This window comes from Falco cherrug, chromosome 4 (genome assembly GCF_023634085.1).
Source record: "Falco cherrug isolate bFalChe1 chromosome 4, bFalChe1.pri, whole genome shotgun sequence".
Lineage (NCBI taxonomy): Eukaryota > Metazoa > Chordata > Aves > Falconiformes > Falconidae > Falco > Falco cherrug.
The window spans coordinates 39,036,825-39,052,484 of record NC_073700.1 but is presented as its reverse complement, the minus strand read 5'-3'; the positions used below and the strand labels follow the sequence as shown (position 1 = coordinate 39,052,484).

Sequence of the window (15,660 nt, the reverse complement as noted above, 5' to 3'; positions counted from 1 at the left end):
CCGGATTTAGACCTACACTTCAAAATCTGCGATTATTCTAAGGATGGGGAATATATTTTAATCAAACAGGGAGGGGAAAGAACTTAACACGTACTTTGCCCTGTGATTTTTAATAAAAAGAAAGATTTTGATCTTGTTTTAAGCATTCAGTGGAACATGAGAAATAAAAAGTGGCCCCACCACACAACATCTCCCTCTCACAGCACACACAGACTAGAAAAGAAAGGGAAGCGCTTTCAATCCTTGAGCTTAGACCCGAACAGGGGATATAACCCAGCACTGATGGAATGGCTTGACCAGGTTTAGTTTGGTCCCAGTTTTGCCGCATACCTCATTCAGCTCCCTGAATATTATGGGGGCTTTTGCCATCACCTTTGTGCATCCAGAGAGCTCAGAGGTTCTGTACACTAGGTGGAATTTACCTATTCCAAGCTTAATTAGGGAATTAGCCCTAATCTTCACCTGTTCAGGGCTTCCTTAGGACTGACTGTGCTTCCTATGCCCTCTGACTCAGCTTGTCACCATCGACATTATCCACCTAGGAGGAACAGAATAAGAGCTGGCAACTTGCTCAGGGATATGGCAGGAACCAAGCAGACTGAGAAACAGAAGTCAGCCACACGCCAGCCTGGAAGCGGGGAATTTCTAACAGCACAGCATTGATGCTGAACCCCTCGACATGCCCAGCTCTGCTCCAGCATCTCTTGCCTCATCTTAGCATGCCACTACAAGTACCACTTGCCAGGATATGTGTCTGCGGTATTACCACAAGCAGACAAAACACGGTGTGGTACGATCTTGCAACTGTTTTCAGGGTCCAATTATCATGGGAAGAGATTTTGTTATCGAGGCTTGTGCTTGGCTTAGCCTTACCATGTAGACAGCAGTCAGCTACATCAAAAATGACACTGAAAAGTAGTGGAGCTCAAAGTCTTTATGCAGGATATATCCTAATTCTTTAAAAGGGCTTGGTTCTACATGTAAACTATGGCCAAACAATGGTGCAACAGGGTCTGGACACAGCAGATCCGGTTCTGCAAAGAGATCACGAGGCCCTGGAAAACTGCACAGTAGCAGCCATGGTCAACACCTTCCACCCTCAAACATCACAGCCACTGAGGCATGCCCTCTCCACACACACAGGAAGCACCAGCTACAATTAGCTGAGTGACCAGCTCAGGTAGAAATGGTAATTACAGACTGCACAGCAGCTGCTGCAAGCAATTATTTGTACTACAACAGCACTCAGGAACCCCAGTCACCAGCCAGGGCTCTATTGTGCTAAGTGTTATATAAATTCAAACTAATGACCCATGGAAATGTTTACATATACAGGGATAGGGGGGAAAAAAGAACTTGTGTACCTTTTCAAATGCAGCCAGAAGAACATGGGCATGACCCGTCACCTCAACCACCACTGCAAAAAAGAAAGAGCAATCCTGGTTAAACCTTGAAAACAGCACAAGCATAAAATTACTTCGAGCTGAATTTTAGTCCAATTCACAACTGCTAAACCACCATCTGTTCTATTTTCATCTCCTCCTGAAATTTAAAACTTTTCTTATCTGGTTGGCAGGTCGGTGGATCTCCCACTCCTGCAGAGCAAGAACAAAACCCTGCTGGGCTCTGCGGTGACCCCTCCACAGACATGCCTTCAACAGTTTGGGAGCTCCAAACTATCCCACTTGTTTTCAGAGGTTGTAAAGGGGAAGTAAAACAAAGCGTTCAGTGAGATTCGACTCTCCTCAAATTCATGTTTTTAATTACCTGAATTTATCACAGAGATTAATAAATCCATCTGGTTTAACAGCAATTGGCAGCACTTCCAGCCATCTTACTTATTACTTTCTTTCATGCCAATCCAACACACTTATAAAACATCTATTTCTCATACCAATTTTGGACACTGAAACATCTCCTTCCAGTTCTCTGATTTTTTTCCCCAAACACAAACATATCTTCCTTTTTCCAAACTTGAGGCTTCCCTCTTCATCCAACAGCACTGAGAAGGGGCTCTCAGAGGTTTCAGTACTGCATTCACAGTTCCCTCAGCAAGTACAGAACAGAGGAAGCCAGGGTACAATCCCAGCCTCTCTGGCTCACACTCCCAGGTTCTGTTCAGATCCAACTGGTTGGACCCTTTGGCTTAATTACGTTCAGACTCATCCTATGGAAATGGGAGACAGAGGTTGTGTAGGAAGGGAAAGCACAGAACCACCTCATCCTGCCTGGACGGACGAGTACCCAGGCTGTGCTCAGCGCAGGCAGGAGAACTGTGGCAGAAAGTTAACAGGTGAAGGCAGAACTCCTGTGTTGTCTAAAAGGGAGAGGAGCTCAACAGCTTCCTTCGGGCCCCCAGAACAGCAGAGACAAGAGGAACCATTCACTGGACTACGGCACAAAAAAATGGGAAACAGCAGGATGTGGCAGAAAAAAGTCCATGCCTGCAGATTTCCTGGGTAACTGCAATGGGTCGTGGCAATTTGGGTGCAACCAGGAACATAACAACATGCAGAAAAGAGGGCTAAAACTGGGAACTCATCTTCTTGTTCCCCACACTGCCAGCCAAAAGCAAGGCTGTTCTAGCTCAGATCTCTCCCTGCAGTCTGTATAGCCAAGGAAGAGATAACAGGCACTGCTTCCCTTCAGATGCTCTGTGGCACCCAAGCAGTGTGTGTGGCTGGAGCTGTGTGACCCATCCTGCGCAGCACCTTCCCTCCCTGAAGGGCTTCTGCACCCTTCCCTGAGAGCAATCCCTTCGGCAGGAATGGCAGAGGGCTAACACCACAAGCTCACATTCTTCAAGACACCCAAACATCTCCTGTCAGAATTCAGTCCAAACCAACATCTCGCTGACTGCTGGTTTAATTTGTTATTCAATTTTATTTAATACAAGCAGCTACAGGCCAGCTGTAATTTTCCAGGTGCTCTAAATACACAAGGCCAGCTCCTTCCTGTCCCATCACTTAAAAAAGAACCAAAATACTAAAAAATTTCCTCAAATCTTGCTCAAGTGTTACATATTTTTGTGCTGATATTCTTTCCAGGAGAGGATTTAAAAGCCATTGCCTTTCCAGGTTATTAAAATAGATGAAAGTACACTATTGGCTGAGACTGGGCATGGCATGTGCATAAATGTATGCTTCCCATGCTGCCTCCTGTTCTATTTTTGGTCCTTCTAGGCATGGCCAACATTGAAAAGTACAAGTACTTTGCCAAAAGCTCCATAAACAGAGGAAGGTGTTTTATATTTATGGTCAAGAAATATACATATATGTCAATTTTACTAACAGTGCCTGAAATCACTAAAAATAGATGGACTTTAGAAGTAATTTCCTTTATGTTGCACTGTGCTTTGTTAGTCACACTTTAAATTGGCTCATCCGGTTCTATTTCACTCTGTTTGGAGGACTGTAAAATAATGCAGTTAGTTTCTGGGCACTTTCACATCTACAACATAAGAAACTGAGCAAGTGACTGCACTAAACAACACAATCAACAACTGATTTTTTTTTCCCCTAATTATTCTTAAATTTTGTACAAAACAGTACAAAATGCAGAAGTGAAGTGCTGCTCCTGCTGACCACAACAGCCCCCAGTTTTAGAGAAGACGTGACTTCCTTGTGCCCTCTTTATTGCTAACGGCTCAGAATGAGCGTAAACAGACTGAGCCCAAGAGCACACACCTGCTAAGGAAAATACTGTGCAAGGTGAGTAACAACCTAAACATTTACTGGACTTTCCAAAATGGCAACGTGCTTTAAAAAAAATCAGCAACACTATCACTCATCAAAGGTTATGCTCATTTATTGTAACCATTCAGCACCCTTCAGAAAAAGCAGGAGAATTTTAAACCGCTGAATGAAGCTGTGAAACAGTGGTGCCCGAGCATTTTAAAACCATCTCTTTTTCTCTGTCCATTCCCAGGGGAAGGCCCACCCTACAGCTAGCTGACTATAGCTTTTATGAAGACAACTTACCCCTCAAAGAGGAGGAAAAGACCCCTCCTCACCTTGAAAACTGCAAATGCAAAACCCAAAGAGAAAGGAAGTCATTTGCTCCAGATGGTGCCTAGCACTGGTAGCAGAGCCAGCAGCTGCCCTAAACACCATTCCTACACTACATACCTGGCCATTTTTCCTGTAAAAAACTGAGGCTGTTTTTAAAAGCACATTTTTATGCAAGAACCTGTGGTTAGCTGGGCCTTTTTAACACAGGGAAGTTAAGGTGAACTCCTGAAATATTTTTATTCTGGAAAGGTTCCCCAAGCCTTTGCTACAAGTAAAATGTTTTCATCATTGCAGCAGGTGGCCTGCTCTGAAGGTGCCACATAACCTCAAGGAGACTTTGAAAAAGACCAAGGGAGCACACCATGCTTACCATCCCCTTCATCCACCACTGCTCGGATAACCACAGGGAACACGCCACGATCCAAGTCAAAGTTCAGCTGAGGGAAAGAAAGGAGATGAGGTTAGACAATTCACACCAGGCTTGCCTGAAGACAGTGCTCGAAATGGCATTAACATCAGAGGAATGAAAGCTCCTTCTGATGGGTCCCCAGACCCTGGTCTCAAAAGGACACAAAGGAGCAGGAACATTTAAAATTCAGGCACCACCTTTCAAACAGTCAACCAGAGTAACTACAACATATATAGGCTGACACAGCACGGAACACCAGCTGCAGCTAGCAAAGCAAAGGATCTCCCTTTGAATTTTATATGGTATTTAATTCTCACTAATTCATATATCCTAGAAGTCTCCTGAGTGATTTGTGGTAGGACAAGATTCTCAAAACATATTTAGTGTCAGAGTTTTGCTTGCCTATGGTAGGATATACTGGTTATAGCACAGCAGTACACGTTATGCTCCCTACACCACAGAAGAAATCCTGACTCCATATATGAAGTTCTTGAAGATACACAGAAAAATCTGTAAAATTTTAACTCACACAACACTTTAAGGAAACACCAGACTGACTTCTATCTCTTGGCACACTAGGAAATTCAGATTCTTGACCTTTTAATCAGCAAGAGTAAAAATTTAAGATGTCACTTGAGTGCAAGGAAAACAGACTCAATTTCTTCCTTTGCCCTGCACTTCATTAGAACACTTCAAAAGCTCCGTGTCATCTTACAAACACAAGAAAAATGCAACCTTACAAACACTGTCCTATGCCAGGAACAGAAGTGGCTCAGAGACTGGATTTCTGGTGTGTTTTGTTGATTATTGGCTATTTTTGCCTCATCCCTTGGCAAGAGAGAAAAAGATGTCACTTCACCATGGTGCTCCAGGTAGTTTGTTTCCAGTTTTCCAGTGAAAACTGAGACTCAATTTGAAGCATAGCAGCACCATTCAGGTAGTGCTTCGGGGCTTCTTTCCACTTCCCCGAAGCTCCAACATAATTTGCAGCCTGATCTTCTCAAGCCAGTCCCTCACAAAAGATAAACTATCAAGATAGCCATTGGCACTGGCACAAAGAGCAACCCAAAACACCCGGCCTGGAGGGAAGGTGACCCTCACTGTGAGCCTTAACATAGCTGAAAATGGTTCCTCTTCAAATGAATTACAACCTAAACGTTCACCCTGAAATGAATACCTGTACACTGGGAGATGATATACCTGGTCAGCCACAAGCCAAGTGTGCTGTAGCCTACTAGCCACACGGCTGTGCCTCTGCCAAGAGCTGCAGGCATGTGCTTCGGACTGCAACAGCTCACCAACCTTCCACGGGAGGTGCAAGGGGAAGAGGGAATCGCTAGTCTGCTGCTCTTCCGTCCATAGCTGCACACTCCTTGCGCAGGGTGCATGCCTTTGGGGCCACTCAGCTTATGTAGTGCTTTCTCGAAGCAACTCTTGGCTGCATAACAAAGCTTTGCACGTACACACATCCATTCAAACGTGCATACCTGACTCCAAACAGAAAGCATGTGCGAGAAGACCTTATGATTTGACCTAGCTAGTCTTCAAACCTGAGAGATATTGATTTTCATCCTCTGTATGATGGTTTTACATTTTATTCCTCTTTTAAACTACCAGAATCTATTCTTTTTCCAAAACAGCAGAGTAACAGAGCAAACACAAAAATCTCATTTAACCTCTCAGTATTTGTTACAGAAGAGACTGATTGAGCCACTATTTTCCAGCTGAACCATTATGGAATGCCACAGAGGGAAAATTCATTGAGGACAATTGATTAAAATTGCTGAAAGAAGCTTATGGTTTTGCTTTGCTTCCTGCTCTGATTTATTACTGCACGACAACAGTTACTGCTTGTCCTTTTGAAGGGAAAGTCACATCATAGAATTGTGGTTGCTTTACGATATAAACTTTTGCATTCTCAAACAAAAGGCCTCCTTAAGGGTCCATTTCACATTAGTTTTTAGGGACCTGAAAACAACTGTCTCAACATGAGCCATACACTATAACTTGCAAGCAAACCAGTATATTACAAAGACAAAGTAAACTTTTATAAAGCTTTCCACATAACAACCCAACATAACATTATTTTCCCTTCTGTTGGCCAGCCAAGAACAACATCATATGCAAGTATTACACTAAGCAAAAATATGAAGTAAATCTGGGGTTTTTGGACAACACCAATAAAGCTGGAAAGCAATCTGAAGCATGCAATTGTACACAGCTGAGTGATAACACTCTGCCAGCTGCCTCAAATAGACATGCTGCATTTCAGTGGCCAATTAAGAAGATTTAGTGGTATACATTCTACTGGAGTTGAGAGGACAAGGACTGATATGTACACAGAGCTGAAATGGGAGAAGAAACTTTTCTGAATCACAATGCTTGTTCCACATTTTCTCCACAACCAGAGCTCCCAGTAACACCGATGAAAAAGAGGAGACAGGATGCAGCAGATTCAAGCAAAGGGAGCTAGAAGCTTACTTTTCCACAGCATCTCCCCTTTTAAGCTGTCAAAGGGACATGACTTTAGTACTGGAGTTAAAACCTTGCTGGCAGGACAAAAGTGAAAATTAAGCTTCTCAATTCTTTAAGAAGGGATCTGAGCTCCTACTTTCCAGCTCTCAAGATGACAGAAGGGATTGAAAAGCAGCTCTTCCAGGCTTTTGTAGGCTGAACTTGTGAAATCATATATTGGCAGAAAAGCCAAGACATCAGGAGACCAGATTCTGCAGGCTCTTGGTAACCGCCACGGCATTTGTTAAGGCACGGGACTGATTATAGTTATAACTGCAACTTCAAGACAATAGCTATTCAGTCTTTCCAAAATACATGAAAGGTTTTTTTTTGTTTTTTTTTAATAAGTAGGTATCTTTTTTCTTTTTTTTTCTTTTTTTGCCTTTTTTTTGCCCAGTCTTCACATAAACAATACTCTTATACAAGCTTGGGTCAGGAAATGAACACTGTATCAGTGTTGACCTGGGAGAGGGGTCTACAGGAACAAATATATTAGCAATAGCTACAGATGGACTCCTCTGCATCAGAAATCTCTTCTGGCAATTCTGCACAGAGCAGGGAAAAAGATCAAGGCCTCCCTGCCCTGCATCACGTGCAGGGGAAGCCCTTGGGCCAAAGCTCAGAGGCTGAAAAGACAGAGTACCGCCTGGGTTGGAATGTTGCGAAGATACCAAAATTAATAGGATTCCACAGATCTTGCTACGTAGTAAAAGCCACAGAGCTTAATTAAAACCAAGCCCTCATCTGTTTGCAGTTATGGGTTAAACTAAAAGGAGGCAGGCATTCCCTTATTCAGCATCAATGCACCAGTGTGAATCTGCCTCAGAAGGGAGAGTATCCCCACCCCCCTCACTGTACTGCTACACTTAATAACGCAGGATGTGGCCCTTAAACAGAACAGGACTCTCCTAGAGCAGTGGTCTCCAAATTATTTTGACTACTCATCCCATCAGTAAAAAATGGGGTTTTATACTCCCAATATATGGATATTTATTATTTATAAGATATATATACATGTACTACTGAAGTTCTTCCAACATCCCAACAAATTGTCTTGCATGCATCCCACTTTGTAGACCACTGCTCTAGAGGACCAGCCAAAAAAAGACAAAAACCAAACCCCAAAAAACACCACAACAGAGAGATCAGGACAGACATTTGTTCCCACAAGCTCTTTGGCTGGCAGGGAGAGGAAGGGTGAGGAGTGGCAGGTTCCACCAGGAAAAGCTCCAGTGCCAGTCTCCGCAGTCTCCCTCCTACCCCAGACGTTGGGGTGCCAACTGATCAGCGATATCAAAAGTTGCTTCTTGGGGTTTCTTCCCTGTTTACCTGATCTATCTGCCCAGTTCCCGCACAGTGTTCATACCTGCTCCTCCCAGGGACCCATTCATCTCACACCCACAAAACATCCCATGGCAGCTGGGAGAGCACATGTTCCACCCATAACTTCATGGCACTAAATGGAGTCCAGTGCTTCTGGGACAGCAGGGTCGTGGGAAGAAGAGGACACTGAGAAAAGACTTACCTCATCGTCCTTCCAGTCTGAGAAATCAATCTTGAAGGAAGGCAGGGAGAATTGCTGGCTTACCCCTCTCTTGTAATGAACCGTCTCTGACTGCAGAGAGGGATTCTTTGTGCTGTATCTGAAGAAAGGGGGGGAAAGAAAACTTGCTGTAACAAATGATTGCTCTCTGCTAAGCTGTCATTCATTCACATCTGTCCGCCATTCAGGAATCACAAGTGGCAGCTCTAAGAGGCAGAGCTGGCGGGGGCTGGAAGCCATTCAGTGGGGATACAAAAAGGGAAGGGAAAGGTCAAAGCAAGAAGGTGAGCACAGGGAAGGGAAAGCAGCGCAGACAGGCACAGTCTGACTGGATCCATACTGACCTGCCCGGAAACACTGGGTGTCAGAGGAGTATGGTGGGTTGCAGCAGCCTGGGAAAGGCTAGCTCACTAAATCCAGGGCCTAGGCAACGCTGGCTTTCAGCCCAGCACAGTCCCATCTTCTGCAGGAAACCCAGGAAGAACGAGCAATGACCTAACAGCGGGAATGCACTACCCAACCCGGTGCTGAAAGCTCTCCCATGCCTCCACGGGACAGCTCTGCAGTGAGGAACACTGCCAGGCCTGCCACCACCCTGGTAGGCAAGAGCTATTCAATCTCACTCCTCTATTCCTCATGTGCTTCCCCAGAGCTGTTGCAGGGCTACCAACACCACTAGAGACACCAACCAGCCCCCCACACCCACCACCTAGAAAAGAGTCAGAACTTTTCAGCTGCCTCGAGGCCTGGCACTGTGAAACACCAGCCCTGCCAGGCTGGGTTGAACATCTCTGGAATGGGGCCATAGCTACCACCCACCATCTTCTGCACCCAGAGCCCACCCAGTGCTGTCTGCCCCATCAGAGATGTTTCATTGCCCACTGGCCATCTCTACAGGCGCTGTGCTTCACAGCAGGCTTCAGTGGCAAAGCAGAATCAAGACGTTTTCACCCCTTTTTCTGAGCTGGGTGTGCACAGCCCCTCGCTATGCCAGTTCTGGCGCAGGAGAGGAGGCAGTGAACTGCAAAGTAGGGTTGGGAACACTGAAAGCTGGTTTTACCACCAAAGCCTTTGTTGTTGAGCTACTGTGTGTTCAGAGCATGTTGACAAACAGAGAGAAACTGAGAGATCCCTTGCCCAAGAGGCTTACACTGCAGAAACAACAACCTCTTCCAGCACGGTGATGAAACAGGTCTAGCTCCAGCCCTACAAGAAAGGCTGTAACAGCCCATCACAGTAATGGGATGTTATCTCTTCTGCACGCTAACTTCCTAAGCAGAACTAATCACTTCCTAAGCAGAGCTTCACACGGTGAGACTGCGAGAGCGCTGGCCTCCAGCCACCACACACTGAAGAGCTACAAGCTTGAAGCCTTGTTGACTGTTCAAACTTGATTGCTACTGTTCTTGATCAACCAGGCAGCCTGGGGACAGGTGTCACGTTAGCACCAGGAACTCTAGGCTGAGTTTTTCCATAATTCAACTTGGGATATCACACAGGATCCCCTGACAACAAGCTCCTCAGATTTTGCTGATTCCATTTCTCAAAGAATAACAGTACTACTGCCAGCCCTGCAAAGCAGACACCATCAGAGGAGACTGAGGCATTTGATGTGGGCAATTCAGTACAGAGCCCTGTCAAGCAGAGCAGTTAACAGAGTGTGCACAGAGGCAAAGGAAAGATAATCCTTGCTTGAAAAACAGGATTCTGTACTTTTGAGGGTGTTCAGCTGTTCTGAAACACAGACACAGCTTACAAATCACCAGGTACATAAGCAAATGTTGGAAAGCTCTACATTCCTTCAGCCTAACTACATTTTGTGGAGGAGCGCAGCACACCAGAAGGGGATGGCAATACAAAGCTGTTCTACATCTGAGATAATGCCTTCTGGTTTCCTGTTAGCATGGAGCAAGAGGGCTGGGCAGCTCACTTCCAGAGGGGGTGAAGCAAAAACTGTGGGAAAAGCCCACAGGGCAGAGTCAACCAAGAACTGCAGAAGTGAGCATCACACCAGATGTGAAGAATGGGCTGGAGGATGGCAGAGGTGATTAGAGAGGACGTGTCTGAACCTTGAAACTCAGCTTTAAGCAATACTGTGGAAACTTTACACTCAAGAGCTATAGCTCTGGCAGCTACCTGCTGCCAGAGTGCAAGAGCTCATTGAGACAGTGTGCTGCCCTCCAGGGCTCAAGCCAGCACTGTAACACAAAACCTGAAAGCAGGATGATTAGGATGCATTTTGCAGCTGAAGGTGTAAGAACCTGGATACCAAAAAATTATGAATATTTATTAATTCCTCTCAAACCCAAGGAGGAAAAGCCAGGCTCCCCACTGGCATGAACTGCTGCCCTTCTCTGAAAAGCTACTGTAGTTCCTGCACTCTATGAGGATCCAGAAGGCTTATCAAGTATCACAAGATCCACATTAAATTCTGGAGGGCTGTGACAAAGGCCAGGTTCACCATGTGCACTCCGCTTTTCCTGCCAGGGCAGGTGTGTTATGTTATTTATGGCAATACCTTACCCTCAAAGACCACTCTGTACTGCACTGGAATAGTGCTGCTTTACTAGGTCTCACTCCATTCTTTGCATTTAAAACACGGTGTGGGAGAGATCAGAATGACAGGTCTTTTATGTGTGAATTACAGAGCAAGCAATTGAGTGAAGTTTTATTTACTGAGTTGTCAAGCACAATGAATAGAGCAAGTCTGTATCTAGCTCCTTTTGTGGCACTCTCAAAGCTTCCCAGCACTGCAGAGAGGAACAATTCTCCCTCTACAGCTAGGAAAGCAGGAGATGGAAGAGTGGCTTATCTAAGGTGACAGCAAGCCATGAACTTACTGGAAATAAAGTGCAGAGGAGAGAGTGGAGCTGGGACAAGGATCTAAACATGCTGATGATGAGTGCCAGGAGGGCCAGAGGACCTGCACTTACAGCACCAGAAGCCCAAATCAGTCTACAACAGGAAAACAAGTAGTGCTGTTCCAAGGAGGACAGGGCAGAAGCCCAAATCAGTCTACAACAGGAAAACAAGTAGTGCTGTTCCAAGGAGGACAGGGTAGAACAATACTCCTATAGACTTGTTGCCCCTGAGAAAAGAAATAAACCAGGTACACATAGATTTTTGGAGCTGAAAGTATGACAAAAATATCAAGGAGGCTTCCCCAAATGAACTTTACGCCTCGAACTGTGTGACTGCCTAGCCCCCACTGCCAAAACTCATCAAACTTGGATCTGAACAACTAGACAACACTGGAGACCTCCAGTCAGCAGCCACCACCGAGGCTGCTGAGCACCACCAGGCCAAGAGCTTGGTAAACTTCTTGGAAGCACTGGTGATCCTAGACTGTCACAGAGATCAATCATCTTTCTAAGGTGATGCACGGGATCCACTGCACAAGTACACACTCCTCATGCTGCACAGGAGGACAATTTGGCAAGTTGTTACAAAGCAAGTACCCTGCATACTAATGTCTAAGTGGTCTCCACCCACCCTCAGCCCTTTAAGTTGGCATCTGCTGTATTTGTTAAGTCTTCTATTCCTTGCCTGTGCTGCTGTGGGCTTACAGCAAACAATAGTGGAGAAGCTCTAGAGCTGTGGAGATGCGTTACAGAAAAAGAGAGCATGTATTAAAATAAAAGATAGCAGAAAACAATGTGCTGCCTCTCCCTGCATGAAGGTGAAATCTGAATGTTTGGCTTGCTATTTCTCAGACTGCACCAGGCCAGGTCTCCATACAGCTGGGAGGTCTAACAAAACCACGTTGCCATCACTGGCAGCACAGGACATTGGAGAAGTAGGTCTGTCCTAGCAGCTTAGCACCAAACAGAAGTCCCCCATCACATTTTTTTAAACCTGTTTGTTTGCTCCAGCACACCGGCAGCCTGAGAATCACCAGCAACGCGAGGTACCACACTGCTGACTGCAGCAGCAGCCCCCAGCTCTCAGGATTCACACAGCCCATCTCCTCCTGTAAACTCTTTGACACACCTGTACTCCCACAAAGCAAATGTGTCCCTCCCTCCTCCATGTCAACCCCTTCCACCTCCCAAAACCAGCTGTCTATGGGAGAACGGCAGATGAGCAGCCCTGTGACTACACCACAGTGATTTTTGAGAGAACAGGAAACAAACCAAAATTATTCCCGTCTCACTCCTCCACCGTCAGCTGAGAAGCACTCACTGCCTGCACAGAGAAACAGCCCGTGGCTCCTGCAGCCTTCTCCCTGTACCCAGTCCAGATTCGCTACCAGGCACCTGCAGACCTCAAGTAGCTCCCGAGCCACCAGCGGCATGCTAGTGTTTGTGAACCTCTGGCTAAGCAGTTCAACTTCTGTTGCTACATGCTTACTGGAGACTTGACACAAATGCATGGGAGTGTTTTCCCCTCTCGCTCATCCCAGATCAGCGCCTGGGGAAGTTCTCAGCAGGGTGCCAGTCCCAACTCGTGCGGACTTCTTCACGGCTGCGTTCCTCACACTCAGCTCTGCCTGGCACTGGGGCTGCCTCAGACAGTCAAAAGATGGTTCCTGTTCCCACAAGCGTGCTGGGACCCCGACCGAGAGGCACCGAGCAAGGATCCTAGCCAGCTTGCCTCAGAGTTACGCCAGCACAGCCCAGACCCCATTCCTCAGAGAAAAGTAGGATGCAAGTAGCAACATTGCCCCAAGGTACTGCTGAGAGACAGTCTTCCCTTTGAAGAGCCCGTGGAAAAATAAGAGTCCTCTTTCTTCAGTAACAGCTGCGCACACTGCATGGCAACGTGCAGTGAACTGAGGAGAAGGCAGAGTTACCGAAAGCAGAGTTATACGAGAGCTTTAGAGGGTCCTCAGGAATCAATTCTCCCACTGCTGCAGGCTGTGACTGCCTGGCAGGCTCCGCAGCCTCTTACAGGTGATGAGGAGGGAGCCAGTCATGTTCTGCTGGTGTTCAAAGGGGGCAGGAGTCAATGTGGAGCAAGCACGCTGGCCTCCCCCTCTCACACCTGCACACTCTGCTTTCATTTTGGGCCAGGATCTCACAGGTCAGCTCTTGGGGAAGAGGGGAGTTGAACAAGTGTCTCAACTCATAGTGATTTTTACTGTTAAAAGAAACGCCACTGAAATATAACGTGGCCATAGCCCTGGGTCTCAGTCAGAGTTAGACGAGATCCAGCCCAGAGAGGCTCCCACACAGAGTTTGGAGTCAACAGGTGTGCACTGCAGTCCCTGCCAGGCTTCTCCTCCCCTCCTGCTTCCTCCTAAGACTGAGTTTCCACTCCAGGCCAGGAGGAAACAAACACCTTACCATGCAGCTGAAACCCTGCTGCTTCTGCCCCTCCGCACCCGCCGTGGTCTGCCTTCAGCTGCTGAACTTATGGCGAGAGCACCGTGCTCACGGCTCCAGCCAGGCTTCAAAGCCGGCGGCTTACACTACAGCTACACAGAGAGGCACAAAGGCCAGAACTCTTATTAAAAACAGCGGGTTTGTCTGCTTGGTGAAATCTATAGAATTTAGCATTCCAGCCTGTGAACTCTGCACACTACAGCGTTCCCTTGGGGACTGGTGTCTGCCTGGATCAAAGCAGGCTTTGGCCGTAAAGGCTTGCGCCTAGCAAAAAACAGCACTCGCCTTCACACAGAAGAAATCTCTCTGCACAAAGAATTCATATTCATCACCATAGTCTGCTGCCAAAAGCAGCAAGAGCACCTTTCAAAGGCCCTGAATAGACAGAGGCTATTAAAAAACCAAAGGAATATCCAAGTGACTGTCTCTCCTACGCAAGCTTTAGTGAAAACAGCTGTGTGCTGAGCTACCCATTTCAGTTGGATTTCATTTTGTGAACCAACTATTCAAACGTCCACATGCAGACAGAATATATAATCATTGCAGTGTCACGTCCACCGTCAGCTTAAAAGACTGCGGTAGGATGTTTGCGATGAGTGCGGCAGGCATTGCAAAACAAACAAGGAAATGAGATTTTTCAAATAAATAAATATCCAGTACACCCCTTTGTGCATCAGCAACACAAACAACACGGACCTGAAAAAGGGCAAGGATTGCAGAGCTAGACTGACCTATTTTCATTGTGTTTTTTCTTTCTAATGAGAAAACAGAGCTTGGCAACATTACTGGGATACAGACGAGAACCTTTTCTGTCCAAAGAGGAAGATCTTGTTCATAAGAACATGCTGCAAAACTCAAACCTCTCATGTCATATTTATTATCAGCTCCTGATCTGCCTGGATTGCTCATGTCTTTAGAGCTGGCTGTTTCAAGTGCTTCCAGCTACAAGGCTGGTTTGACTTCTTCCCCTGAGGAAACAGCCGCTGCTGTCATGTTTTAACTACACAATCCTTCCTGCTAGTCAGCAGGATACCTACAGCTGGAGAAGTCCCGGGGGCCCTCCCAGGAACAGGCTAATAGCGTGCACATCAAGGCTTTTGCCAGGAAAGGAGAGGATGCATTCATAGAGCACACACAAAAAGAGAGGATGTCTCTGCAGCCTGCTCCAAAAAACATACCTGTCTCCTAAACCGACGACATCGAAGGGTACAAACACATGAACCAGTTACTGCAGAAGGCAGGCTAGGAACAGATTTCAACTAATCTCTAGGAGCCAGCCCTGCCAGCCCTGCAATGGAAATGCAATGCAGAGTACGCTCTCATTTGTTTGGGGGGACATTACACGTTTATGGGCAATCACTAACGAGTAGTCAACATACAGCTCACACAGCTGCATGCTTGCACCTCCTATACGCTAATGTAGAGAGTTTCACGCCACATAGATAGGGCCCATCCTGGTCACCCATCCCCTTTTGGCCCAGATGGCTGAACCCTTCCCTGCTGTATATGCCAACCGCCTCTCCCACAGGCATGGAGCTGCCTCTCCAACCAGCTAGTCTTAACCCCCAGTTAGCACCGCAGATTCTGACAGCAGGTTTCTCTTTGTTTGTAGGACATTTCTGAAGCTGACAGGTACTGCTGTGCCTCAGTGACACCGAGCAATACAAGGCTTGTCCTCACAGGTGAGCAGTCAAGCTCTTATGGTGGTTTCCCCAACCAGGGAATTCCCTGCTTTCTACCCAGCTGCCGGGGAACTGAGGCCAAAGGAAAGGACAAACTGACAAATCCTCTCTTCAGGCCAGCCAGATCACAGACCAACTCCCCAAGAGCACATCCACCACTAACCAAAGACAAGAGCGG

At 46.5% G+C, this 15,660-nt stretch overlaps 1 protein-coding gene across 4 annotated transcripts in view; it reads right to left on the bottom strand.

Moving 5' to 3' along the window:
- The window catches only part of MGRN1 (mahogunin ring finger 1), a 55,414-nt gene that overhangs the window by 17,827 nt on the left and 21,927 nt on the right, over positions 1-15,660 (bottom strand). For all 4 annotated transcript variants that reach the window (XM_055708952.1, XM_055708950.1, XM_055708953.1 and 1 more), the window contains exons 5-7: positions 8,459-8,576; positions 4,381-4,447; positions 1,365-1,417 (exon numbers count right to left, since the gene is read on the bottom strand). In XM_055708952.1, the coding sequence (XP_055564927.1) occupies positions 1,365-1,417; positions 4,381-4,447; positions 8,459-8,576 (238 nt within the window). The remainder of the gene's footprint in view (positions 1-1,364; positions 1,418-4,380; positions 4,448-8,458; positions 8,577-15,660) is intronic.